The sequence below is a fragment of the Podarcis vaucheri genome (assembly GCF_965113315.1).
Source record: "Podarcis vaucheri genome assembly, chromosome: 14".
NCBI classification, from domain to species: Eukaryota; Metazoa; Chordata; class Lepidosauria; order Squamata; family Lacertidae; genus Podarcis; species Podarcis vaucheri.
This window is the reverse complement of record NC_138752.1, coordinates 53,839,090-53,866,655: the sequence shown is the minus strand read 5'-3', so window position 1 is coordinate 53,866,655 and position 27,566 is coordinate 53,839,090. Positions and strand designations below refer to the sequence as shown.

Sequence of the window (27,566 nt, the reverse complement as noted above, 5' to 3'; positions counted from 1 at the left end):
GAGAGTGAGTAATAATTTAATCGAAAAAGAAAAAAAGAAAGCTGGCTGACAGTCTTAAGGAAAACAAGAGGTTCACACCCAAAGGGTTTGCACGCACGCACCCACACACACATTGCTGCTCATCAAAAACAAACTGGAAGGTTAAGAACCAAAAAAGGCACATTACAGCTCTGTAAAAGAGGGCGGCAGTTTTGCCCAGCTTTGGTCACTTCCTCGCGAGTCCCTGCAGTTCCACGAAAACCTGCCCCTCCTCCTGACGCCGGAACTGCTGTTCCAGCGGCTGGGAGGTGGGAGATTACATAAAGAATTGGAGGTTGAGAGGTCTGGGGTGAAAACTGAGACACAGGTGCATGAGTTGTAGCTCAGGTGTGCTGCCACAAATGGAGGTTTGGGGTCCTTGACTGGAATCACAACTACATGAGGGATCACAGGGCCAACCCTGGAAACGGAAACAAGCACTCCCTTCTCCAGTGCTGCATGGTAGAAGTTGCCCCATGTTTCGGTACCCCATAATATCCATCTCCCAAGCCCCACTATGGGCTGCAGAGTGAGGCCACATTCACACCATGCATTTAAAGCGCTACAATACCACTCAGAACAGGTACGGTTTCCCTCAAAGCACCCTGGGAGCTGTGGTTTAAGGTCCTAGGAGACCACCACCCCCTCCCCTCGCAGACCTGCAATTCTCAGAGTGGTGCAACCATTGGTGAATTGTACCTCTGTAAGGGGGTTTCCTAACAACTCTCAGCACCCTTAACAAACTATAGCTCCCTGGATTCTGTTGGGGGAAGCCATGACTGACTGAAGTGGTACCACAGTGCAGGGTGTGAAGGCAGATGGAGAGTACCAGGAACAGGGCGGCGGATTTCGACAGCGGCTCTGCATGTCACTTCGCCTTGGAGGAACTCGGGGAAAGTTCAAATATTGGCCAGCTGAAGGTGGCGCGGGAGAGGGAGAAATCATGAGAGCAGGGCTGACAGATTGTGAAGGGAGCTCCAGCTGAAGGAAGATGCAAGGCTTTGCAAGGATTGAAGCAAGATGAGCAGATGGACGTGAAGGGCCAAAGGATGAAGATGCTTTCTGAGTTAACTGGCCAACACCTCTGAAACTGGAACACACTGACCCTACTTTCGGACAAAGACAGAACAGAAGGGAGAAGATTCCCCTGCTCCCAAAGAATGTCCAGCCTGCATTGGTCACTCTCTCAATTTCACGTCCCCAAAGAGAGGAAGAAGCGATAGCAGAGGCACACCATCCCCTCTGCGGAAGAGAACACAACAGTCCCACAAGCAAGGCAGCATTTAGAAGGAGTTTTTAATTAACAAAATGGTCCAGGGAAAAAGGAGGAGAGAAGGAGGCGGGGAAGAAAGGAGGGAAGAAACTGTGAAGCTGGACAGGAGGGGGGAGGTTGTGTGATGGAAAGAACCCAAGAAAAGAAAAATAGAGAGAGATCGCTGCATGTTTCTAGGAGTTGCAACCGAAAGCCCATGCGCAAGAAACTACCTGGAACCTTTGTCCGAGTAGAATAAGCCAATGTCCTTCAAATCCTTGGGCACCCAGATGTGGAGGGACTAGAAGCCCCATCATCCATGACCATCGGGCCAAGCTGGCTGTGGACGATGGAAGTGGTAGTCCATCCACATCTGGGGATGGTAAGGCTGAAGAGCACTGGAAGAAGTCAAAGCACCCAGAAGCAAACTTTGCTGCTTCTCCCTTCACGGATGCCAAGTGTTATTTATGTACATGTATTTGTCTTCTAAAAAAAAAAGAGAGAGAGAGATAACCCCAGAACTCGGCAAACTTCTTCGTTATGAAGTGATCTGCTTGCTTGGCACAAGGCAGCATGCAAAGCTAGGAGGTGCCGAAGGCTGCACAGAGAGAGCAGGTTTTGGCAACAGGAACAACGACGAAAAATATATATGCATATATAGCTAAAAGGTAAAGCAGGATTTAAAAGCCACTGAAGTGAAACCATATATTCCCCCCCACCCCCCCACCTCCATGGCATCAAATCAGCATTACGACTACAATGGTTTGTGTGTGTGTTTGTTTTAAAATGACTTCAGAGTCTTCCGCCGTCCTCCCTCTTGCTCTCAGCCCGGGTCAAGGTTCGTAGCAGCACAGACACAATAATCCTCCAGAGGGGTCAGGCCTGCGTCCTCGGCTTCAGGAGTGGAGTTCACAGGTCAAAGTTCAGTCCGTCCGAAGGATCATCGGGGGGTGCTCGCTGTCTTCGTCCAGCCGCAGGGTGCTGGCGTCCTCTTCCAGGCAAGCGCCACCAACTGCACCCAAGTCCTCGGTATAGGCTGGAAGACGAATGAATAGTGCAAGGTTTTGGAAGCCACACACAGACATGGAGAGCCTACAGTAGGTTGGCAAAGGTTACACTAGGGAATTACACACCACATTATCACAGCATCAACCCAAAGACAGATACTTCAAGATCTCTTGCCATGCAGGAGGGGGAGAGGGAAGTCAAAGGCTTTGTAAAAATGTCTGCAAACATAAACTCAGTGGAACAATACCTGAGATTCATTCACCCTTTTCAAATGCAATCTTTCACATGGGCATGGCAGATATCTAAGTGTTGTTTTAGGTCTACATTTTTCTGATTCAGTCATATTTATACATGATTGATTATCCTCAAATATGGTTACAATTTCTGGAAAATTTTGATGTAGATCACTGAAAAGTTGTCTGAACCATTCAGCCTCATTACAGGCTAGAGATAGGCGAATATATTCTGCCTCAGCACTTGATACTGCTACCAAACTTTGTTTTCTGGAGTACCACTCAATGAGAGTTTATTTATACATAAATACAGACGCAGATGTGGACTTTCTATCTGTAAGCACGCTTGCTCAGAGGGAAACTCAATTTAATTCCTAGCAAATATGCCTAGGATGGCAGCCTCAAGTGCTAATCTCAAGAGACCCAGGCTTGACTGTCCACGGTGACACCCAGGCAGTTTGGCCACAGGAGGTGCCCCTTACTGGCTAGGGGTGGGTATGGCCAAGACGGAGACTGAAGGCAGAACACAGGATGGGGCAGAGGTGGCTTCAGGGGTCAATAGCCTCTTCTCCTCCCCACCCAGAGACCCAAAGGGACTGAAGTACCCTTGGTGCAGCGCAACCCCAAGTTCCTGACAAGCCTTGTGGGGTGGCAGCTTCCTGAGGAAGCAGCACCTTGAAGTGCAAGTGGGGGGAATGAGTGCTTTTTAAAATGGTCAATTGGCTTGGGTATTCCTGTGCCCCATTTCATTTCAATACATTTATTACCATAACAATACAAGGAAGAAAGGGAGAAAGAGAGAGAGAGAGAGGAACCAACGAAGGAAGCTGCCTTATACTAAGTCAGACGGTTGGTCCATCTAGCCCAGTGTAGTCCACACAGACTGGCAGCTGTTCTCCGAGCTTCCAGGCAGGGGGACCTTCCCAGCCCAACCTGGAGATGTTGCCAGGGATTGAACCTGGGACCTTCTACATGCAAAGCAGCTGTCCTACCACTAAATTACAGCCCATCCCCCAAAGACTGGATTACCATTTCTACATAACATTCAAGCTTTGTCAACGCTTTATTCATAATAAAGGGGGATGCGATGTCTGACTTCTTGCCTCTGACAAGGAGTGGAGCAACGAAAGGACCAGGCCAAGTGGCTCATGCAGCCTTCTTGACCAGGGTGGTCTTCCTCTCCCAAGGGGCGAGGAAGGCAAGTCACGCCCTGTGGGGAAGACCATGTGGAACTTGCCTCTGTGGGCACCCCCCTTGCAGGCTCCTCACTCAGCCACCCTGGTCCCATCCTTACCGTGCCTTGTAGGCGAAGAAGGCACGTAAGTACCTTTAGTCACAGCAGTGCTGTACGTCTGTGCTACTAGCGGCCGGTCGTGCGATGCAGATTCTAGGATTTCATTGCCTGGCTCCATGCTGCCATCCAGCCTATGGGAAGAACCAGAGAGCGAATGGTGACCAATGCAATCCTTAGAAAGAAAGGTATCTGAAGAAGTGTGCATGCACACGAAAGCTCATACCAAGAACTAACTTAGTTGGTCTTTAAGGTGCTACTGGAAGGAATTTTTTTATTTTGACTTAGAAAGAAAGACTGTGTTCTCTTTATGGTTTCATACACGTGTAATAATAATAGTATTTTTTTATTTGTATCTGCCCTCCCCAGCCGGAGCCAGGCTCAGAGCGGCTAACATCTACAATATGCATAAAAACAAGCAATCAATTGATTCAAGTGCAACCCAAAATTAATTCAAAGAAATTAAAATTAAAGTTAAAACTGGACAAATGACAATCCTCAGGTTAAAACTGAAAGCGGTTAATACTCGCCAGGTATTAACAACCTGTACAACCTGAGCCTAAGATGGAGGGGCTCACCGCACTAACGCCCCAACAGATCTGTCTCCTTCATCAGTCGCAGCTCTGGATCCAGCACAGAGAAAGTGGGTCTCTGTGTGTCCAGCTTCCAGCCTGCTTCTGGCTCAGCTCATATACACTACTCTGGCTATGACTCTCCTACCTAGCAGCTAAAGGAGGGCAGGTGAAAAGCCCACCCATTTGCTCTATGGCACGTTCTTTGGTTATGTGGTTATGCAAATTATGTTTAACGGGTCACCCAAAGCCATTGCTTTGAACAGGCATGTCCAAAGTCTGTTTCGAGGGCATAAGGCTGTCACTTTGGTCGGCCCTCACTGCCCTTCACTTCATCAGATCTGGCCCTCTTTGAAAAAAGTTTGGACACCACTGGCTTAGAAAAAGGGACTGGTTTGGCAACCTTGCTCTCATGCCTTCTACCGCCACAGATATAGGATCCCCAAAACTGGAAAGGACTCAGGGCATCATCCAGGCTGACCCCTCCCAACTCAGGACAGTATATTTTGCTCAGCCTTGTGCTAACTTTTTAAAATTGTTGTAGGGCATTGGGCCTACTGTTCTGCGTTACGGTTTTACATATGCTGTACGCTGCCCTGACACCTTTCTTTGATGAAGGGTGGTGTAAAAATATGTGACAGAATTAAAACAACTATGGTAGCAAACTGTGCATTAGAACTAACTATGGCTACCACAGCCACCTACAGTGGTGCCCCGCAAGACGAATGCCTCGCAAGACGGAAAACTCGCTAGACGAAAGAGTTTTCCGTTTTGGAGGTGCTTCGCAAAACGAATCTCCTATGGGCTTGCTTCGCAAGACGACAATGTCTTGCGAGTTCCTGCTGGTTTTTTCCCCTCCCCCCCCTTTTTCTAAGCCGCTAAGCCGCTTATCAGCTGATCCAATAAGCCAATAAGCCGCTAAAAGCCGCTAATAGCGCTAATCCGTCAGTGGGCTTGCTTCGCAAGACGAAAAAACCGCTAGACGAAGAGAATCACAGAACGGATTCTTTTCGTCTTGCGAGGCACCACTGTATATGAAGGCAATGCTTCACCCTAGCTCTGAAACGGAACATCTCAAAAAAAACAAAAGAATGGGAGCATCTCACAAGGAGAAAGCAGGACAGGAGACTTACTTGTGCTGTTTCATCAGGGTGCATTCACCTCCCTCCTGGGGGTCCAGGTTGTACATGTACAGGTACCCATCTGCAGCTCCTACCAGCAGCCGAGGGATCTTCTGGATTCTGCAAGTAAATCCTAGTCAAGTTTAAAAATCTTACTATGTAAGATTTAACTATGTGTGTGTGGTTTTTAAAGTTGCTGCTTTCCTCCCAGCAGCTAAGTTCACTTTACAAAGATCAGTGTAAGTCCAGCTGCACCGAATGGGAGTTACTTCAGAGTAAACATGCACAGGGGGACGCGGGTGGCGCTGTGGGTTAAACCACAGAGCCTAGGGTTTGCCGATCAGAAGGTCGGCGGTTCGAATCCCTGCAATGGGATGAGCTCCCGTTACTCGGTCCCTGCTCCTGCCAACCTAGCAGTTCGAAAGCACATCAAAGTGCAAGTAGATAAATAGGTACCGCTCCGGCGGGAAGATAAACGGTGTTTCCGTGTGCTGCTCTGGTTCGCCAGAAGCAGCTTAGTCATGCTGGCCACATGACCCGGAAGCTGTACGCTGGCTCCCTCGGCCAGTAAAGCGAGGTGAGCGTCGCAACCCCAGAGTCGTCCGTGACTGGACCTAATGGTCAAGGGTCCATTTACCCTTTACCTTTTTAAACATGCACAGGACTTTGCTGTCAGCTGATCATTTTTTTATATAAAATATTTATTAAATTTTCACAAATTATATAAACAAACACAACAATTCAAACAAACACACATACCAGAAAAAACAAGCATAATTTCAAATCCTTATTTTCTTAAAACTTACTTCCCCGACCTCCTCATACCTTCCCTTTCTGCATTCCAATTTCAAATATTCAGTTCAGCAAATCCTCACCCTTACTTTTATATAATTATTAACCTTTCTTTTCTTTTAACTTAATCTTTACAGCTGTAATCCATTTAATTTCTAAAACCGCATCATTCTAACACTCATTAATTTTACAATGTTTCTTAAGATAGTTCTTAAATTTCTTCCAATCTTCTTCCGCCGTCTCCTTTCCCTGGTCTGCTGTCAGCTGATCAATTAAGCCTCACAGGCCTCACTATTGTGCACAAAGGAACCTGGGTTTTGTGCATTATTCAAATGCAGTATGAGTATTAAAAACAAACCAACCCAGATATGTTCAGAAGGTCACGCTGCCTCCCTTTTCCACCTCTACCTTTAGGGTGCTTGTGAAAGATGTGGGGAGAAGTCCCCTCCCCACCCAATGCTCCCGTACTTACGTGGCCAATGCACAGATGTTTTTGTGCCCACAGAAAGGGAGGCGGACGGTGGCAAAAGCTCGGCCTTGGTTGAACATTTCTGTCACCTGGGCAGGCAGGTAGTTTGTGGAGACCATCAGGACTTTCCCAAAGTAACCCGTCCAAGTCGTGGGCTCTTCCTGAGGTCTGAAAGCAAGGAAGTAGAGTGGAAATTACACTTGCACCACTTAATATATCACAAGAACAATTCTGCCATATTTGAGTATGTCTTGGCTTACAGCCACAGGCAGAGGCATAACTTCCTCTAAGCTTCAGCTGCTCTTTCAAGACATTAGCACAAGTCTTCCATTGCATTTGGGAAATAGACTGGCCGCTACAGAAAAGATGGGACTTTCCCCGTTCTGCCTCTGGAGATGCAGATGGATCTAGCTTTACTTTATTTCCAAAGGCAGATTTATTTATTTATTTTAAAAACCTTTTCTTTCATGTTCTCTCTCCACTATATGGTTTACTAGAGCAGTGTTTTTCAACCACTGTTCCGCGGCACACTAGTGTGCTGCGAGATGTTGCCTGGTGTGCCGTGGGAAAAATTGAAAAATTCGAAAGATTTTTTTTTAATAAAAAAAAGTCAAATTTTCACCCACTAGGTGGGCGCCGGACTGTGTCCACCCTATTTTTCATCTGTCCTGGGTGGGGATCAGATCGGATGGGATCGGATGAGAGCTGACAGGGGGTCCGCTCTCATCCGATTCCCCATAGAGAGCAGCGGGGCTCTGACATCTCCCTCTCCGCACACAGTGGTGGTGTGCCTCGTGATTTTTTTCATGAAACAAGTGCGCCTTTGCCCAAAAAAGGTTGAAAAACACTGTACTAGAGCACTGCTTGCATTGGGTTTTTGCTTCGAAACAATGTGGCCTTAAAAATTATCCCATATTTACGTCAACAAGCAGCACAAATTTTAAAGAAACAGTATCATTGGCTGTTGTGTGTGCACACTGCCTTAACAGCCCAGTTCCACCCTGATTCTACACCAAGACAAATATTTATCAAAAGTGATTATTATATCCTGCTTTCCTAACAAATATAGAGCTCTGCAAATGCTCACAACAGCTAGTAATGATTCTGAACAAGGAAGAAAAGCTCATCTATCCAGGACAATATATAAGCAAAAAGCAAGTTACCCTAGAGTCAGCACGTAAAAGTTTGGGATTTTTTTAGCTTTAAACTGGCTCCTAAAAAGCTACCACTATTATGACCTACCTACCACTCAGTCATGCTCAGAACAGACCCACTGAAATCAATGAATGTGACAAACCTAAGACAACTGATTTAAATGGGTCTACTCTTGGTATGGATTAGTTCAGGGGTGCCCAAACTTTTTTCAAAGAGGGCCAGATTTGATGAAGTGAACATGCGTGAGGGCCAACCAAAGTTGCTGAGCTATTTCTACAATTTCCCCACAAAGTTGTTCAGCTTTTTTTAGGATTGAAGTTGTTGAGCTTCAATCCTTGCCATGGGGGCCAGATTAAATTGACCGGCAGGCTGGATTAGGCCCCTGAAACGGACTTTGAACATGCCTAGATTAGTTGGACACAAGCCCTATTTAACTTAGGGGCCTGATGAATAGTGGCTGGGGAGAATATTCTGAAACAAGAGAGGAACACGGCAAATCTGCCCCTTCCAAGCCACACTGAAAGCCCTTAGCCTGAGAGATCAGAGCTGGATTTCAGCCCACTCTGGATATAAGTGGGCAGCTATGGAAAGAAAGGTTTCCTTACTTCTCTTTCACAGTTTCTAATTTGAAAATGTGCACTGTCTCTGTGTTACTGGATGCGGACAGAAACATGCCGTCCATGCTGAAGGCCAAAGAGGAGATGCTCACACACCTGGAGGGAATAAGCAGAGAAGAAAATGGCCGGTCAGTTTCCACATCCCAACTGGAGGAAGAAGAGGTGGCAGCTAGACAGAGGCAACTGCTCCACATTCTACAGTGGCCTAGGTAGGGTCCCACCCATTTAACTGCTGGGGAATTCTGAGGCACCCGAAAACTTGCTCACTGCTTCCTGCTGCAAAACAAAGCTTTCGCCCTTCTGCAGATTTTGGATTCCCCCCGCCATGAAGAAACACAGCTACCTATGACACAGGTTCAACTGCTGAGGAGGAGGGGGGGGACCTCCTGCAAAGAGCAAGCTTCTGAGACTGAGCATTTTACTTCACCTCTTCACACCCCTTCGGAATTCAAAGAGTTTCTGTCCCTCTGGAATGGAAAATACCCGGATCACCGTCCCCTGTTGGGAAAAAGGAGGTGAGAAACAAAGACTTCAATGTTCGATTTAAAATAGCTGCTGCAGAGTCTCAATATAGTTCGAGAGCAGAGGGGCTGAACCTATCTAGCTCTGGGAGAGAGATCTTTGGCTGTCTCCACCCTGTGGGCCAACTCTGAGGGCAGGTCAACCTGCCTGCCTGTCAAAATTCTCTTGTGTGGGGTTCCCAAGCATGGAAACCACAGCGGCAAGGGGTTTCCTGCGCTCTGGATGCCTCCCTACGCTTCTCCTTTTCTCCTTTCCGTCCCCAATGTTGGAGAGGGAAATGGGAGAAAGGGCTGGGAAGGCTTCAAACAGCAGTTTCAATTTAATGGAAACAGTTTCCTCCTCCTTGAGCAAGGCCTGCTCCTGCCATGTTCCAACAGAAGGAACAATCCAGAGCCTACTTGCAGCTCCGGAGTGTCCCCTTGAAGTCCCAGCCCCGCCCCTCCTGCACCATCACCTCTGACATCAGGTACAGAGGTGTGTGGCTTCTCCACAATGGCCTGTCAAGCAAAATGGGGAAGTCTGGTATGCCACCTTTGACTCACAGCCCAGAGGTTCCCCACCCCGGTTATACTGGGAGGAACCAAAATGGCTGGGGTCGAAAGAGCAATTTTTAGATCCTTGGCCGTGTCCACTGGGGTTTAAAACCTTCATGCAGAACACATCCACACTGTTTTTTATTTATACGACTACAGCTGTGCACAGCGCAACTTAAGGATTGCCATAAAACCAACACCAATGGAATTAAAAACAAAAAAGTAAATTAAAAGCAAACAGATTAAGAACAGACTGGTATTCATTGCCAGCAAAGACTTGGGACGACAAATGAGTTTTACCCTAGAAGCCCCTGTCCCCACCAGATCACATGCTGCTTGCTTTGAGGAAGACTTGTTCGTTCTGTAAGAGTTTGCTCTGTGGCACTGGAAGGTGGGGCTTCCTGCCCAAGACGCACACAAACCTTGAATGTGCAGGACTGGCTATGGAGCACTTTAGACTCAGGACAATAAATTGAGTTGGAATCACAGAAATGAAGTATCCTGGACGGCTGAATCAAATACATTTCAAGGTGTGATTTGAGATAAGGTTATCAGATTTTTTTCAATGAATCCGGGGACACTTTTCAACTTCAGTTGAATTCAGTGGATTTTGTCAGGGTAATGATTTGTAAATTTGGGGACTGTCCCCGGGAAAGGGGGACACCTGGTAACCTTAATTTGAGAGGATGAGCAAGCTTGGAAAGTGTAGGACTGTCATCAATGTCACTACCGCATCACAGAGTTTAATTCCAAGATACAGCACTGTACCTGCTGTGGGGTGGGACAGGGCAAACGGGAGAGATTTCCTGCCAGGATCTGTGAGAATGCTCATCAGGAATAACATGGTGCCACTGCAGGAAAAGCCCTGACAATACAGCTATACTTTAAAAGGCGGGCAGAACCCCACCTGATAAAAAGAACCAACGCACAGCTTAGCATGACAGGGTGTTCATAGCTGAAACAGCGGCTCAAGTCCTAAGTTGGAGGGTGAGAGGTTTGTGCTGACAATTTGGATTATTCCCAAGCAGAAACACTGCAGGAGGCTTCTGGGCACTTCAACTCACTCTTTCAAAAAGCCCACGCAGAAATGCTGCCTTTGTTCCCGTTCAAAACAGAAGTCAGTGTATCAGGCCCTCACCTTTTCTGACGCCGTGGCCAGTTTTGTGCCGCTCGCATCGAAAGCTAGCGCAGCCAAAGGACTGTCATGAGCAGGGATCATGTTAGCAGCTCTCTGCAGAAGAAGAAAAAAGGGGCACAAGAGCTTAGCACAGGCGCAGCCAGCACCAAACAGGGAAGATCTCCTTGGGCACAGGAGCAGGAAAGATGCTTGTGGAACCTCACCAGATTGATGGTGTCAAAGACCTGGACTTCCCCAATAGTGGCACTGCCTGGGTAGGCTAGGTAGCAGTTGTCGTTGTTTATGGACAGCGCACACAAGCCTAGGGACAGAGAGAAAAGGGGGGCATTGCCTCAGGCTACAAACACGTCAAGGAGGATTGGGAAGGGAAAGCAGCCGTCACCAGGGCTTGCAGGACAGGGTTTGGAGTTCCTGTGGGTGACAGGGAGCATTTTAAGGTGGCCTTGTGGTTGGGACTCAAGGCGGTTCGCCCGAACAGCACAGGTAAAATACAAAAAGCTAAAAACCACACAGCCTTTTCCTTTAAAAAGTCAGTTCCCCAAGGCCTGTTGGAGCAAACACCTGCAAGGAGAAGGACAACAGGGAGAGAATCTGCGCATTTATGTCTGTAGTCATATGCCCCTTGAAGAATATGCAACCAGGAGGGTCGACTATACAAACACACATTTAATTCTTGACTGAGCTACCCTCCTAGCAGAATTACAGCTGGGTGGTGCTTTCACTGTGTCAAAGATTATGTGTGGGAAATGGAGAATGGTCTCCTTTACCTGCGGGGTTGGGGGGCGTCTCCCTGATGGTATGCAACACCTTCATGTCCCGGATGTTATGTATGTACAGAGACTCTTCTAAGCACACGATCAATCGCTGAGGAGGGAAATAAAAAAAGGAGAGGGAAGAGAATGAAGAGAAAATCCTGAAGCAGCGTAAAACCTTCAGAGTGAAGTTTCCTAGGGAAGGAAGTTAGCGACTAGTGAAGGCAGTTTTAAAATCTGCCAGCCTGGATTATATTGATTTAGAAGCGCAAGGCAAAGCCTCCTTTCCCACAACTTAGGCGAGGCAATTGTGATCACCTGTTATTAGGAGGCCTCACCTGATCCTGACCTCAATTCAAGAAAGATCCTGACTGCTCTTCGTCCTACAGGCAATGTGTGTTTGTGTTCTGGGACAGAAGGAAGTGCAATTATCACCTCGCCCTGCACAACAAAAATATCTGTGCTCAAAATAAATAAGGGTTGATTAGAATTTCTTGCAGTCCATCAAGGGACAAAATACCAAGCAAGATTCCAACAAAAATTCCATGATAATTATTTATTGGATTGGATCAAGTGACTGACTACTCACCAGTCACCCTGTTAAGCTAGAGCTAGTGGTGCTATGTTCAAGTCTCGAGAATGGAGGCCTGGAAAACAGGCACTTGCCTGGTTGCTATCAGCAAGCAAAACCTGCCTCCAGGGAAATTTTACCAAAGTATCCCCCCCCCCCCCCGCTTTCCAATGCCTCTGATGCCACAAAAATCACTTAATCAAACTATGCATGGCCGGCATGAGCATGTCACAGGGACAGGAAGAAATTCATCTGCATGAGCCCCTACCTGCAGCAGCTGAGTCCAGAAACAGGGTCAACTCCTATTTTCCTGTCTTCACTGTACATAGAAAACTAGCATATAATATTGCTCTTATAGGTTAGCTTTCTATGAGATATATAGTTTTTTCTTTGTTTGGTGCAAGGAGAAGCGTTCAAGTCGCAAGAGGCCCCTGTCAGCAACATAAGTGTGTCCAGAAAAAGAAGTTTTACTGTCCCTTCTACTGTTAGAAAGAACCAGTGCCACAAAACCCAGCCACTTGCGACCACAGTTTCAAACCTATTCCTAGACACTGGACTGACCACAAATAAAGAGGCCTTTTGTCCTTTATGCTTTACATTTCTGATTCTTTGTTTTCTTTCTTTTTGTTACGGTGGCTCTTTTCTCTTGTTGCTGTGGCTTGTATCCTGCCTTTCCTCCAAGGAGTTCAAGGCGCTTGACATAGTTCTCCTCCCTATTTTATCCTCACAACAACCCTGTGAGTAGGGTAGACTGAGAGCAAGTGACTGGCCCAGGGTCACCCAGTGAGCTTCATGACCAAGGGGGGATCTGAACTCTGCTTAACCAAATCAATAAAATACTAAATGTGAATGAAAAACAAAAGAAGCCTGAGATGACGCAAAAGCATCACGACTCACCTGCCTGTTAAGCTTGACAGCCAGGATTGTATTGGAATAGCTGTAGTTGCAAATCTCTGTCCCCTTCTTGAAGTGGCAAACTTTCAGCTTGCGGGGGGCTTTGAGGCTCACTATGGCCACCAAGCTACTGGAAAAGAGCCTCTCCACAATGCACACATCTTCTGTGTCAGCTGCAGGGGTGGAAAGGAGAGGTGTAGGAAAAAGAGAATAAGAATAAGAATATCTTTATTGTCATTGCCCCCTTCGGGGACAACGAAATTACTTGACTGCTCCATAAAAACACTAATTAAACAATACAATATAATACAGCAAGGGAGATTAGATGACTTTCAAAGTCCGGGCTTCCCATTCAGGGCCGAGATCGCTCTGGAGAAGAAGCTGTTCTTAAGACAACTCGTTCTTGTCTTCATCGTCCTGTATCTCCGTCCCGACGGCAAGAGCTTGAAGAGACAGTGACCAGGATGCGATGGATCTTTTACTATGTCCAGTGCCTTCCCATGGCACCTTGTGGCATAAATCTGCTCTAAGGTGGAGAGTGGGCAGCCAACAATGCTCTCTGCTGCCTTAACAACCCTGCACAACCCCATCCTGTCCTGGGCAATACAGCTTCCGTACCACACACATAAGCCATAAGTGAGCACGCTCTCAATGGCACAGTGATAGAAGGCAAGCAGCAGTTTCTGCGGAAGATGGTTTTTCATTAGTATTCTCAAAAAGTACAGTCTCTGCTGTGCCTTCTTCACAAGCCCCCTTGTGTTGACACTCCAGGACAGATCCTCTTGTAATTCAATGCCCAGAAATCTGAACGTTGACAAAAAAGTTGACAAAATGAAGGATGAAGGTGTACAAAGGAGCTGTTCACACAGCAAATCAGAATTTCAAGTCACTCCTCTTGCTGCTGACCTGCCCTGTTCTCCTGCCTCATCTGCCTGCACCTCCCACCCCAGAACCAGCAAAAGCAAAGGTGCAACCTGACTCAAAATACAGTAATTAAGAGTCATACCCCCTTCTTAATGTGTCTGGAGACGCTGCGGTTTCAAAACTGTATTCAGGTGAACCTTAGGGTTCCCTGGAACCTTTTGAGGGTATAGAGTGGTACCTCAGGTTACATTCACTTCAGGTTACAGACTCCGCTAACCCAGAAATAGTACCTCAGGTTAAGAACTTTGCTTCAGGATAAGAAAAGAAATCGTGCTGCAGTGGTGCAGCAGCAGCAGGAGGCCCCATTAGCTAAAGTGGTGCTTCAGGTTAAGAACAGTTTCAGGTTAAGAACCGACCTACGGAACGAATTAAGTACATAACCAGAGGTACCACTGTAGTCATTTTTGATAAGCTTTGCTGAAAGAACTTTGCAATTTGCAGTTGCTGGGGAGTAGAGCATGTTTTGTGTCACCCTATCCATTCACAATGGAGACGCCCAGTAAGCCTGGCTGTGGCCCTACATCCTCCAGTCATCCCCTCCTCCCGCAAAAAAAATGTCAGGTGGCCTGTAAGGCCATCTCATCCTGATGCAGAGCTCCAAAGCTTGAGCACCCCCAGGATATGGCTCTCCAGGAAAGAGAAGCCTACCCCCTGCTTTAAGAAATTGGTTCCACTGTTCAGCTACTCTCACCGTCAAGAAGCTTCTCCTAATATTCAACCGAAATCCATCCTCCTGTAACTTAAACCCATTAGAATCCTCTGTGGCATGGACAGTGGCTGATCAGATGGCAAGTCTATATGCAAAGGATTCCCTGAGGGAAGGGAAATCTGAAAACCATTTGCTGTGACAAGAGGGCTAACCCTAAAACACTCATATCAGATTGCTAGTGTGTACACTTACAAAGAAACTCCATGGAAATCAAATGGGACATACTCTCAAGAAAGTGTGCCTAGGATCAAGGTGTTAAGATTGCTCCTAAAGGTCTCCCATCCAAAACTTTAGGCACGTATGGTCACAATTACCTTATTTTTCTATTTAAAGAGGCACAGGGTTTGAGGGAGAGAGACTGAACTGGGTGAGAACATGCAGGTGCTTGACTAAACTGCAGCTGGCTAGAGCTTCGCTCTTCCCTGAGGATCAATAGATTGACACATCCGAGGCTAGGCTGGCTGTAAATAGACCTTAATATTACAGCAGGGAGAGCAAAGCTGCTAAGTGGGGGAAGACAACAGAACGGGAGGGAGCCCAACCTTCTGCTTGCTGAAGATGAGCAAGCTGTAAATAAAGAGCCTGCTAAAAGCATGTGCCATGGAACAGATTTCAAGCAGCTACGGAGGCTTCCTGGCCAGAACCATTAGTATAAATCTTAACTGCATCAAGCAGTGCAACGGTTGACATTTGCCAACTAGGAAAACTGCCAGAAGTTAAAGCCTGAAGGGGTTCTGGTTCATCTACTGGGTCTATCAAGCAAGCGCCATTTCTGTTACCAAGGGCAATTCACTCCTTTCAGACTATCTGCTCCAAAAGCTCAGCAAAAATGAAAAAAAGAAGACAAACTGTACTTGTGTGATTTAGTGGGTGGATTTCCCCACACTAAGCAGAGGTGTGAGTTTGGGGGGGGGGGGCTCATCAATTCCTAATCAATGCCTGCCCATCGAATGAGGCGAAACACACCCAATTTACCCAGCAGAGTGAAACACAAACAACGGCACCACGCAGGGATTTTGTCCTTTAGGACAGCACCACACTTTTGTGTGGCAAGTTTGTTTTCTGCACAACACACACGTTGCAGGCTGTGGTACAACCATGTCTCTTAGGTACATGTATATGCCCGTGTGTTGTCATGGTTTGCGCTTGCTCTGGGAAAACATTTGTGTACAAACAGCAAACGTGTTTCCCCATGTAAATTACAAAGCCATCCTTGAACTTGGGTGCCTTTGCACCAATGTTCAAAGAGCTGAGCGTGATTCATCTCGTATTCCTGCACAACTACATAAAATGCTTGGTAATGTGAGAAGATACCAATGCTCCAGCCAAGGCCGCACCATGCAGCCAGATATCCTCTTTGTGCTGAAAATGGGTGGGGTAATGTCAAAAACACATTGGGGGAGCAAACAGCATAAAACACCCAAAAGGTGGCAAGAGGGGACAGAGGGGAACAGATACTCCCCTCCACCCTCTGTTCAGAATCAAAGCTTCCAAGTCAGGAAGAACTCAAGACACACATCGCAAATACCGTAACTCAAGAGTCACATTTCTTCTGGTTTGATGCAAAGCATGATGTGAGTTGTTAAAAGGCAAATGAGACCTCCCAGTTAGAGAAAGGCTGGGTCTGGTGGTTGAGTCGCATGGACACAAGCTAGGAACACATTTGTGCCAGGAAAGGGGGAGTTAGGACCCAGGGATGTTGAGCTGTTCACATGGGGCTAGGGCAGCATGTAAATGGACCAACTGCAGATCATGGGAATGCAGAATGAAGAATCTGCTGAACCCATGTTGAGACCAAGTCGAATTTTTTTTTTTAATGAAGGTGCAGAGTGGGGCAGAAGCAAGCCACCGTTGACCCCCCATTAATCACAGATGCATCGTCTTCTTGGAAGTGGCAGAGCTGCCACAGGGACCCCAATATACCACTTGTGGTTTATTATCTCTCACTGAAGTCATGAACCACAACCCTGTAGGAAGGTTCGCTGCTTGCCAGCAGTGCAACAGCAGCTGCCCCCAGCAGCCAGCAGCAACTGGAATTCTGCTTGCAGTCAGCAACGCACTGCTGAAGATCTTGCATGTGCTGGGGCTAGAGACTACCATTTTAGGTGGCCCAAACATCTCTCTCTCCCTCTTTTGCTTTGGAGGCTTCTGGAATAAGAGATGCAAAAAGAACTTTTTAGAAAGAAGCTCCAGAAAAATACCAAACATACAAGCTCGGATGTTTGGGGTCAAGGAGTTGGCCGCTGTCCTTGCAGCTAGGAGGGCAAGCCCAGGGATCAAGTCAATTAGGTAACTAAGGCTACTAGAGCAGGGGGCAGTCAATTGGAGGAGAAGATGGATTCTTTCCAGAAACTATCTGCTCAGTCCAAAATGTGACCACAACATAAAGATGGAAGGGGGCATGGGGTGGGGTAGAAGGGGAATTAAAATATACACTTACTGCATTCATAGATCTGCTCCAGTTTATCCACAGAAGAAAGGGAGAAGAATTTGTAACCTGATTTGCTGCCAACAGCTAAGGACCTGCAAAGCAAGACATGAGGTCAATGAAGCATGGGAACGGAACAAACTTGCCGTTTCACACAGAAAACCAAGCAGCAACCTCCACCAACCTGATGCCCTCCCGGAAGTATTGGACTATATCAGCCCCAGTGAAAGTGGCTGTGCTCACTGGGGCCGGTGAGAGTCATGCCCAAATTATCCAGAGGGCACCAGGTTGGCAAAGATTGCAACAGAGCACCCCAAGCTCTCTCACAAGCACGTTCAGCTTCACAGTTTGTCCTGGATCATCACGTGCTCACCAATTTCATCATCCAAGTACGTGGCTGCTTGCAAAACCAAAATAGCAGCCCCATTCTTTTCTTTATTTGCCTTACTGCAGAAATAAATGCAGAACAAGGTTCCAAAAGAGCATGCTGCAAGGAGCAGTAAGAGCAGAACACAGAACTATGTGCATATTGATAATGGCTGTGTGATTTGTTTGCACCCGTAAGATAGTGCTTTCTTTGCATACTGCATTCCTGGCGTGGGGCAAACTGTTTCTCTTTGAGTGGCCTGGGGAGGGGGAGAAATCTAAGTGCTTTCTTTTTCCAAAGTTATTGCTAAGGCATGTCCTCAAGAGAGTTAGATATTGACCAGACCAAATAACTGACACATGAACACAAATCACATGACAATTCATTTCCCCTTAAGAGACACAACTCTTTGGGGAAGCTGAAATGCTTAGTTGTAATGTGCGCCATGTAGCAAAAGCCTTTATTTTTAAGGCATTTGTTGTTCTGAGGTTTGTGCAACTTGCACTACCCATTGTCAATTGTATCAGACGCTAAATCAAATGACCAAACCCCACAACAAGCTGTTGTGCTGATGACCTAGCAAAAAGGCCTGATTTTTGGAGAGCCAAGTGGATCAGCGATAATCCTGTCATTTAGAAGCTGGGGATAGCAAGCAGAGAAGCACTGTGTCATTTTTATTACATGCCGGGGAAATCACTCACTTCAATGTGGCGTGCCTGTGCATTTTCTTGCACTGGAGGTCACACAAAACAGCTGCATGTTGTTTTGACAGGTAATTCAAATAGACATAACAATGTAAGTGTTTTCTGCAGCAAAAAAAAGGGAATGGAAGGTGGAATCCAGAAGGTGTTGTGTACACAATGTGACAAAAGCACAACTGCCTCAATCCATATATAGCCCTCTTGTTGACACGACAAAATGTGGAGGGGATTCTTTTTTTTGGGGGGGGGGAGGACAGAACCCCGGCCTTGCCCCTGCTCCCCAACCAAAGTCTGAAGCTATCACTGAAAGCTGCTTCACACTATGTCAGACCTTCGGGTCCGTCTCGCTCAGTACTGTCTCCACTGACTGGCAGTGACTCTGCAGGGTTTCTGGCAGGAATGCCTCCCAGGAGATGCCACTGGGATTGAGCGAGGGACCTTCTGCATGCAAAAAAGATGCTCTGCCATTCAGCTGTGGCCCTTCCCTATTTGACCAAGAGGATGCACATTCAACCCAGTCTGTAGCTCACGTTGGCACGTCCTGTTCCCTGTCCAGTTAGGGATGTGAACTTCCCTCTACAAGTAGGGGGATCGAGGCAAACATCTTGCTATGGCCTTCTCCTAAAGCAGGCACGTCCAACTTCCAAGAGACTGCAATCTACTCCCACTATAAAAAACTGGCAGTGATCTACCCGTTGGATTGACCAGAGTTGTTGAGCTTCGATCGACCAGGGACACTCCACGATCGACCAGTAGATCGTGATCGACTAGTAAGACATCCCTGTCCTAAAGGACTAGAGATTCTGGTGTTCATGGTATAATTCTGCCCACTTTCCATCTCTCCCCGCCCCTCCTTAGGATCTCTGAGTTAGCAATGCCATCGTACTGCCTGCGAGAACAGCAGCTACGACGAGAAAATGAAACAGGGGGAGGGGGAAATTGTTCATGCAACACCCAGCCCCCATTTTGAGGTCTGATTGGAAGACCTGGCTTGAAAGATAAACAGCCTCTCCCTGTGCCATTATCCTTCCAAACAGCACCAAAGATCGATTACTAACATGCTGTGATATGTGGTTGTAAATAATTAAGACTACACTTGTCAGAAGACAAAACACACACTGTGGTTGCAAAACACTTCCTTTGAGCATCTTACACAAGTCTCTCAACAGCAGGCACTCTGCGCATGAGGAGGCGGCTCAGGATCTGCTGGCAGATCTCTGGGTAATTTGTCGCAGGTGGGCAAGACTCCCAATGTTTTAAATGACAGCAACTTTCCCCACCTAATTAGGCTGCTGACCTGAAGAAAGCAAACCATGAGAAGACTTATAGGTGAATGGACTGAGTTTGGTCCAGTTCAGTTCTGGTACTAAATACAAATTCCTGGGCTCAGAAAGTGCTCAGAAGTATCCTGTTCTAACTGAACATCCTTTGCACCTAGCTCTGGTTGGTAAATATTGAGGTTCTCATTTTAAAAAACATACACTAATCATATCTGACAAGCCTCAAATAAAGGTAAAGGTAAAGGGACGCCTGACCATTAGGTCCAGTCGTGACCGACTCTGGCGTTGCGGCGCTCATCTCGCTTTATTGGCTGAGGAAGCCGGCGTACAGCTTCCGGGTCATGTGGCCAGCACGACTAAGCCGCTTCTGGCGAACCAGGGCAGTGCACTCAAACACCGTTTACCTTCCCGCCGGAGCGGTACCTATTTATCTACTTGCACTCTGACGTGCTTTCGAACTGCTAGGCTGGAAGGAGCAGGGACCGAACAACGGGAGCTCACCCCGTCGCAGGGATTCGAACCGCCGACCTTCTGATCAGCAAGTCCTAGGCTCTGTGGTTTAACCCACAGTGCCACCCGCGTCCCACTAAGCCTCAAATATATTATTATTATTAATGTAATAGGTGGAACTGTGGCATTCTGCATACAAGACCAGAGTACAATGTAAGAACAAGAGACCATAACATTTCTTTCAAGATAACCCCTATATCACCCTGAAACAGAACACTGTTCTTCATAACAAAACCCTTCTTTTTATTGTTGCTCAAGATGTACTCACTGCTGGGGAATTTATCAACAATAATCACAGAAATCAATTCTTTCACTCCACACACTTTTATTTCAGTGTGAACCTACAGCAAATGATATCCACAAACCTCTGTACCACAACAGGAAGGTCTAGTTTCACATTCCTGCAATGAAAAGGGGGGGGGGTAGAGCTCTGCCTAATCCTAAATTCAGTGCTTTTATTTAAATAAGTCCACAGCATAGTGCTAAAATTCCCAAGTTTTGTCACTTACACTTTCTGTAATTTAATTTTATCTACAGTACTAGTGTGTTTTGTGCAGGGGTTAAGATGGTGCAACTATGCAAAAACACATATACCAGAACCCATGTGTGCAATCTATCTGCAAGATCTCTACCAGCTGGCTTTCAGGTTGAAATCACACAAGTTAATTGCGTGCAAGGTGCGATCATACTATATTTAATATCATTGTACTGGGCCGCAGAATTTACTTCTCTCTAGGGATATGAACTCAGATCACTTTCTTTCACAGGGAGAGCGGTTTTCTATTACACACACTGACTAAAGAATTTCATACACTGGCCAGACTATGCAAGCCTATTTGTGGAAGGGCTGTGGTGGGAAGGAGTCAAGAGAGCCAAGCTTTTGAGGAAAGGACCAGGCTCCTAGACCTTTGGGCCCTTCGATCTCAGTGAGTCACCCAGCATCAAGGAAAGGAATTTTGTGTGGCTTCCCTTGTACACAAAGGAAGCAGTCATTCCAAAAACAGCCCAACGGCACAGCTCTCCTGATCATTTCCTCTTATTCACTTCCCACGGGTGATGCTCCTCCCTGCAAAATGGCCTATTTATCACTGCCCCATCAATTGCCTCTTAAGCATTTCAAAACCCTCGCACTCTGACTACATACTCCGACTTCTTTCCCATGCACTTCAGTGTGAGCCCTACTTTGAATTCAAGAGGCAAGAACTCTGCAGTGTTTCAGCTTGCTTTTGCTCCCATTATAGGAAGTCCCACACCAACACCAGGCCATCTGGCCCAGAAAGCTACAAATTTGGGGACAAGGAGAGGGAAAGGGGACACACACACACACACACACGGACACACACTTTGATTTGGGGGTGGTTATACCAAATTTATATATGCAAAGAATAAGAGCTTGATTACAGCAGGGATGTGGCCCTCCAGTTGCAGTCAGACTCCCATCAGCCCTAGGTAGCATGGCCAATGGGTGCTGTGGACCAGCAGCACCTGGAAAGCCACAGATGTCCCATTCCTGACTTACTCCAAAGTCAGTTGCTTAGAATTAGAGGGTAAGGTTCATTAACAAAGCAGGGCTTACTTCTGAGTAAACATTAGGGCCCTCTCTCCCCCCGAAGGCTAATTGCATCAGGGCAGTGGGTGTCTTCCAGGAAAAACTATTGGGTGTCCACTGACTTCAATGCACCCAATGTTTGAGCACTGTCCACACAAGAGAGGTGTGATAACTCTACTGCAGTCCAAAAACATCTGGAGGGCCCCAAGTTGGCAAAGGTTGCCTTGAAAAGGACAGAGCATCTCTTACACTGTTCATACCAAAGGCCTTCATACTATGTTCCAGGAAACCCTGACGTTCCTGGGAAGTTTAATGTAAGTTCCTCAGTGAGTGGATCATCGAGAGGCTGCTCTGAAACAGAAAAGGCTTGCCCCCTGCGACACCCACCCCCACATCCCTTACCCGGTGCAGCAGTAGGAGAGCGCAGGGCATATTCTAGGCCACACACTCATGGGACTTGTGGGGAAGTCCGACAAGCTTGGGACCCTACCCCCAGGCCCTAACACAAGACTGCCAAGAGTAGACAAGTCAGGGCTAAATGGATCAAACCTCTGACTCAGTATAAAAAGCAGTTTCATATGCCCAAGGAAGGGTGCTTTGGGGATTGCAGCTGAATCCAAATTGGGATTACTCAGAACTGTGCCTGAAGTGCTTGCCAAGGACTTCAAACCCCTCCTCAAAGCCTTCCCAGTGAAGTTTTCATACTGCAATTAAACTGAACCTAGGTATGCGTAAGTGCAACATGGTATATTCTGCCTACCCTTCCTCTGAGAATTATTAGTTTACAACCCAGCTTTTCTCCAAGGAGCACAAGGCAACATACACAGTTTGCTCCCCACCCCCCCGCCCCGCATACTTTTATCCTTACAACAATCCTGTGAGATAAGATTAAGAGGTAGTGACTGACTTGATGCCACCTGGTAAGCTCTATAGCCAAGTGGGGCTTTAAACTTGGCTCTCCCCAGTCCCTCCCAGCCCAAAACTTTAACAACTACACCACAGTGGCCCTTGTGTTATCCTCTATATTGTAAGTTCGAGGCACAGACTTGTCCTTTCATTCTTTCTGAAGTGTGGTGTAGTGGTTAAGAGTGGTAGTCTCCTAATCTGGGGAACCGGGTTCGCGTCTCTGCTCCTCCACATGCAGCTGCTGGGTGACCTTGGGCCAGTCACACTTCTGTGAAGTCTCTCAGCCCCACTCACCTCACAGAGTGTTTGTTGTGGGGGGGGGGGAGGGAAAGGAGAATGTTAGCCGCTTTGAGACTCCTGAAGGGGAGTGAAAGGTGGGATATCAAATCCAAACTCTTCTTCTTCTAGAACCCACTGGGTTCTATGGGATTTGCTCTCACTGCAGGCATCAAGAAAAGAGTTCCACTTCACCACCACCAATCCCTCGTTCTCCACCTGCCCAGGCCATCAGTCGTGATCTTTTCTCCACCAATGCCTTCCCGAAGCCTTCTTCAGTGAGACACACTGGAGATTTAGCAGTCTCCCTCTTATGATCCCCAGCAACTTGCTTCTTAGCAAGCGTGCCTAGAACTGCAGATATGGTGCATGCTTACTCAGCAGTAAGTCCTACTTTTCCCAACCCTCAAGGTGCTCTAAGCTCAGGAAGAAGGGTGTGTGTGATGATTCGAGGTTCTAACCCTCATCAAAGCACCTCCACGATGGAGAAGGAATTGCAAGTTAAATATGTCCCTGCCAAGAACCTGTTTTAAAAACACAAGCATCTTGTAGCACATACACCTTCCAGACAGGTAGCGTGTTAAGTCTGTTGCAGCAAAAAACAAAAACGAGACTTGCGGTATCTTACAATGCTAACCAATATATACTGTAAACTGTCAGGGGTCCTTTACCTTTTTTTTACTTTTGTTCATCTTGTCAGATGTGTGAATTGCAATCCTGAACTGGCAAGTACACACAACTGTGTGTGCGCGCACCCCCCACCACATGGTTGGGAAAGGTAGTTAAGTAAGTTCAGAGGGAAATGAAATGAAGAGAGGACATACAGGGACAATTGCAACATAGCTACAGTGACCAATTAACAAGGCAGGTTTGGCAACAGCATGAACAGCTTGGCAGTGGTTATCTCTCACCCACCTGAGATCCCTAAATAAAACAGTGGCCATCTGAATAACTTGGCAAACTCCTAGTCGCTCACAGAATTGGCCAGATTCAGATTTATTTGCATCCAACCATCAGAATGTTACTAAGCAAAAGTTAAGAAAGGGAGCAATATACTTGTATGAAAGTAACACAGCAACATGTAAAAATAAAAATAAAAAAGGGCAGAATCCGTGATCAGGGGAAAGAGACGGCGGAAGAAGATTGGAAGAAATTTAAACCTTATCTTAAGAATCATTATAAAATTGATGAATGCTAAAATGTCGAAGTGTTGAGAAAGAAAAGGAGATTACAGCGATATAATAATAATAATAATAATAATAATAATTTTTTATTTATACCCCGCCCTCCCCAGCCAAGGCCGGGCTCAGAGCGGCTTACAAGCAATAATAAAAACAAGATGAGTGATTACAACTTAAAAACAAAAATAAAATACAACATTAAAATAATGGAACATTAAAATATTAAAATGAAGCCTCATTGCAGGAGAAGGAAAAGAAAAAAGAAAAAAGGGGGTGGAGGGAATCAAATTGGCTCCAATCCAAAGGCCAGGTGGAACAACTCTGTCTTACAGGCCCTGCGGGAAGAAATCAGATCCTGCAGGGCCCTGGTCTCATGAGACAGAGCGTTCCACCAAGTTGGGGCCAGTGCTGAAAAGGCCCTGGCTCTGGTTGAAGCCAATCTAACTTCCTTAGGGCCTGGGACCACTAGGGTGTTGTTATTTATGGACCTTGAGGCTCTCCGTGGGGCATACCAGGCGAGGCGGTCCCGTAGGTACGAGGGTCCTAGGCCGTGAAGGGCTTTAAAGGTCAAAAGCAGCACCTTAAATCTGACCCTGTACTCCACCGGGAGCCAGTGCAGCTGGAAAAGCACTGGGTGAATATGCTCCCATGGCAGAGACCCCGTGAGGAGCCTCGCTGCAGCATTCTGCACCCGCTGGAGATTCTGGGTCAGCTTCAAGGGCAGCCCCGCGTAGAGCAAATTACAGTAGTCAAGCCTTGAGGTGACTGTCGCATGGATCACTGTGGCCAGGTCGGGGCGGGAAAGGTAAGGGACCAACTGCTTGATGCGGCGAAGGTGGAAAAATGTCGCCTTGGCTGTTGCTGTGACTTGCGCCTCCATGGAAAGGGAGGCGTCAAGGATTACACCCAAACTCTTAACGGAAGGCAATGGCACTAATTGGTAAGATATAAGATTATGTTGAAGAAAAGATTAAGAAGACATATATTTGATAAAATTAGTTAGAAGTTGCTGAAATAATTTTGGAAATTGGGATGCAGGAAGGGGAGGTATGGGGGAGTCCGAGAAATGAAGGATATGAAAAAAAGGTTATGAAATTATACATGTTTGTATGTCTTTTTATTTGTTTGTATTGTTTAAAAAAAAATTGTAAAACCAATAAAAAATCTATAAAAAAAGGCAGAGAAAGAGACACAAACCTAACAACATACCATATGAACATTAAAATTATTAACCTCCATGGCAAACCACAACATTTATCTGTAAGGCTAGGATTTTAGCACACATTAAAAAAGGTAATCTGAATCTTCCAGGCAAGACACAGCAACCTCCTTTAAAAGAAAATAAAGGAGTTATCCAGAACTCTTCATTATGCTAGATCAGCCTTCCCCTCCACCTGGTGCCCTCCACATGTTGGCCAATGGGACTTGCAGTCCAAAACATCTGGAGAGAATCAAGTAGGGGAAGCTAGCTGGTAAATATGGAACCAGCAGCAGCCAACTTTGAAGGCAATGATTACAAAATCCAATATACCATGTGAATTCTTCACTCAAAATATGAACACTGCATAGGAACACTGGTGCAATGGTTGAGCACTGGTCCAGGACATGGGAGAAACCGGGGCTCAAATCCCCAGTCATGAAGCTGGCTGGGTGTGACCATGGAAGCCAGGTCAACTGCCTCTCAGCCTGAACTACCTCACAGGGCTGTTGTGGGGATTAAATGGGGAGAGGGAGAACTACGAATGTTGCCACCTTGAGCTCCATGGAGAAAAAGGTGGGATATAGATTACATGAATAAATAATAATAATAAATACAGGATCAGACCAGAACCTGGGAAAGAGTGGGTATGAATTCTCATTCAGCCATGAAGCTCGCTGGGAGCGACCTTGGAAGACAGCCAACTGCCCCCCCTCTCTTTGTCTAACCTACTCACAACTAGATAGCTCAGTTGGTTAGAGCCTGGTGCTGATAACACCAAGGTCGCAGGTTCAATCCCCAAAAAGCCCATGCGAATACCTGCATTGCAGCGGGTTAAACTAGATGATCCTCAGCGTCCCTGCAATTCTACTTCCGAGGGGTGTTGTGAGGATAAAAAGGAAAGGCAGTGGGAATCATAATACACCTGGCTTGATCCCCCCGCCTCATTTAGGGACATTTCTTCTCCAAACTCTCCCTCTTTCAAAGGAATATACACTGCACATTTAAAACAGCATAATTAACAAGATATAACGTATTACCATAGGGACGCGGGTGGCGCTGTGGGTAAAAGCCTCAGCGCCTAGGGCTTGCCGATAGAAAGGTCGGCGGTTCGAATCCCCAGGGCGGGGTGCGCTCCTGTTGTTCGGTCCCAGCGCCTGCCAACCTAGCAGTTCAAAAGCACTTCCGGGTGCAAGTAGATAAATAGGGACCGCTTACTAGCGGGAAGGTAAACGGCGTTTCCGTGTGCGGCTCTGGCTCGCCAGAGCAGCGTTGTCATGCTGGTCACGTGACCCGGAAGTGTCTCCAGACAGCACTGGCCCCCGGCCTATAGATGTGAGATGGGCGCACAACCCTAGAGTCTGTCAAGACTGGCCCGTACGGGCAGGGGTACCTTTACCTTTTAACGTATTACCATAAGCATAGGACATATCTGCTGTCACTGCCAACCCATGTCTGTGGAATGCTCTCCCCAGGGAAGTCAGCCTGGCGCCTTCATCATGCACCTTTAGGCGCCGGGCAAAAACATTCCTTTTTAACCAGGCCTTTGGTTGACCTGACACCATATACCTTTTTAAAATGTGGCTCTTTCTGGAGGGGGGGGAGGGGGTGTTATTGGGTTATTGTTTTTATTTTGATTTTATATACTGTATTGCGATCTTTTTTGTGAACCACCCAGAAACCTATAGGTATAGGGCGGTATATAAATTCAAACAATAATAATTAATAATAATAATAACAATAACGCGTGCAGGATCTCAGGTATAGCCACTCAGGAACGCGCACGCGCACTACCGGGGCTCCAGGTGGGGGATCCTCCCCCGCCCCCCCGTTTTCGAACCTTCGCCTCCCCCTCCTTCCGCTCCCCCCCCGCGTTCTCTCTCGGCCACGCCCCCTCCCCCCTTTGGCCTTACGTGTTGTCCTGGTTGAAGTTGGCGAAGAGCAGTTGGCCGGCGCCGGCCTCGCCGCTCTGACTGGCCAAGTTCATGGCTCTCCCTGGCGGCGGCGGCGGCGGCGCCCCCCCGTCCCCGGCCGGCGGGAGGGCAGCGGAAAGAGGCCTGTCAGCCTCGACGGCTCCCGGCCCCGCTCGCCTCCGGCCGCCTCCTCATCCCTCTCGGCGGCGCCTTGTTTACGCTCCGGTAGTGGCCGGAGCCTTCAGCGCGCCTGCGCCAACCCGCCTACTTCCCTCCTCGCCGCGGCGAAAGCGGGCCGCCATTGGCGGCGCTTCCCGACCGGCCACCGTAGCGCCCGTGCGCCTGCGCGATTTCCGGAGAGAGGGACGGGACCAGGGCTCGCGCGTGCCTTGCGCATGCGCCGTATGGTGCGGGAGGTGTTTTTTTTTTTCTTCCTGCGCGCGCGCAGTGCAGCTTCCCGCGACTGTTGGGTTTTGGCGCGAAAAGGTCTCTCTCGAGGCGCCTGAGGGGAATTTTTAGAAACACGCGAAACGAGGCAAAAAAGACAGAAGTTTGAGGAAGAAGTCAGCTTAGGGAGCCCCACATAATGAAATAAGGACACTTCAAATCAGCAACTATTTATTACTCAGTATTTCTTTAAAAAGCACTGCTTTTTAAAAAAAAAATAAAGAGACAAAAGTAATAAT

General features: G+C 47.2%; 1 protein-coding gene across 2 annotated transcripts; it reads right to left on the bottom strand.

Annotated features, from left to right (window-relative positions):
• WIPI2 (WD repeat domain, phosphoinositide interacting 2) lies at positions 1-27,202 on the bottom strand. Of its 2 annotated transcripts, none has more exons than XM_082199817.1 (12): positions 26,881-27,202; positions 17,012-17,094; positions 12,942-13,111; positions 11,489-11,585; positions 10,925-11,022; positions 10,722-10,814; positions 8,956-9,026; positions 8,517-8,624; positions 6,760-6,924; positions 5,508-5,615; positions 3,839-3,936; positions 1-2,306 (listed from the first exon to the last, which is right to left on the bottom strand). In XM_082199817.1, exons 1-12 carry the CDS (start codon positions 26,952-26,954, stop codon positions 2,194-2,196), a joined length of 1,278 nt encoding a protein of 425 aa, XP_082055943.1. In that variant the 5' UTR covers positions 26,955-27,202; the 3' UTR covers positions 1-2,193. The 2 variants fall into 2 exon arrangements, with proteins under 2 accessions (XP_082055943.1, XP_082055942.1); XM_082199816.1 differs by having other exon boundaries at positions 3,806-3,936; positions 26,881-27,201.
• Between the last annotated feature and the right edge of the window lie 364 nt (positions 27,203-27,566).

Excerpts from the sequence above, each read along its gene's own strand:
- WIPI2 (XM_082199816.1), bottom strand. The coding sequence starts at position 26,954 with ATGAACTTGGCCAGTCAGAGCGGCGAGGCCGGCGCCGGCCAACTGCTC. Across the intron at positions 11,586-12,941 it reads CTGTCAAGCTTAACAGGCAG|CGATTGATCGTGTGCTTAGA; the intron begins GTGAGTCGTGAT and ends TTCCCTCCTCAG. Across the intron at positions 3,937-5,507 it reads ACCCTGATGAAACAGCACAA|GCTGGATGGCAGCATGGAGC; the intron begins GTAAGTCTCCTG and ends TTCTTCCCATAG.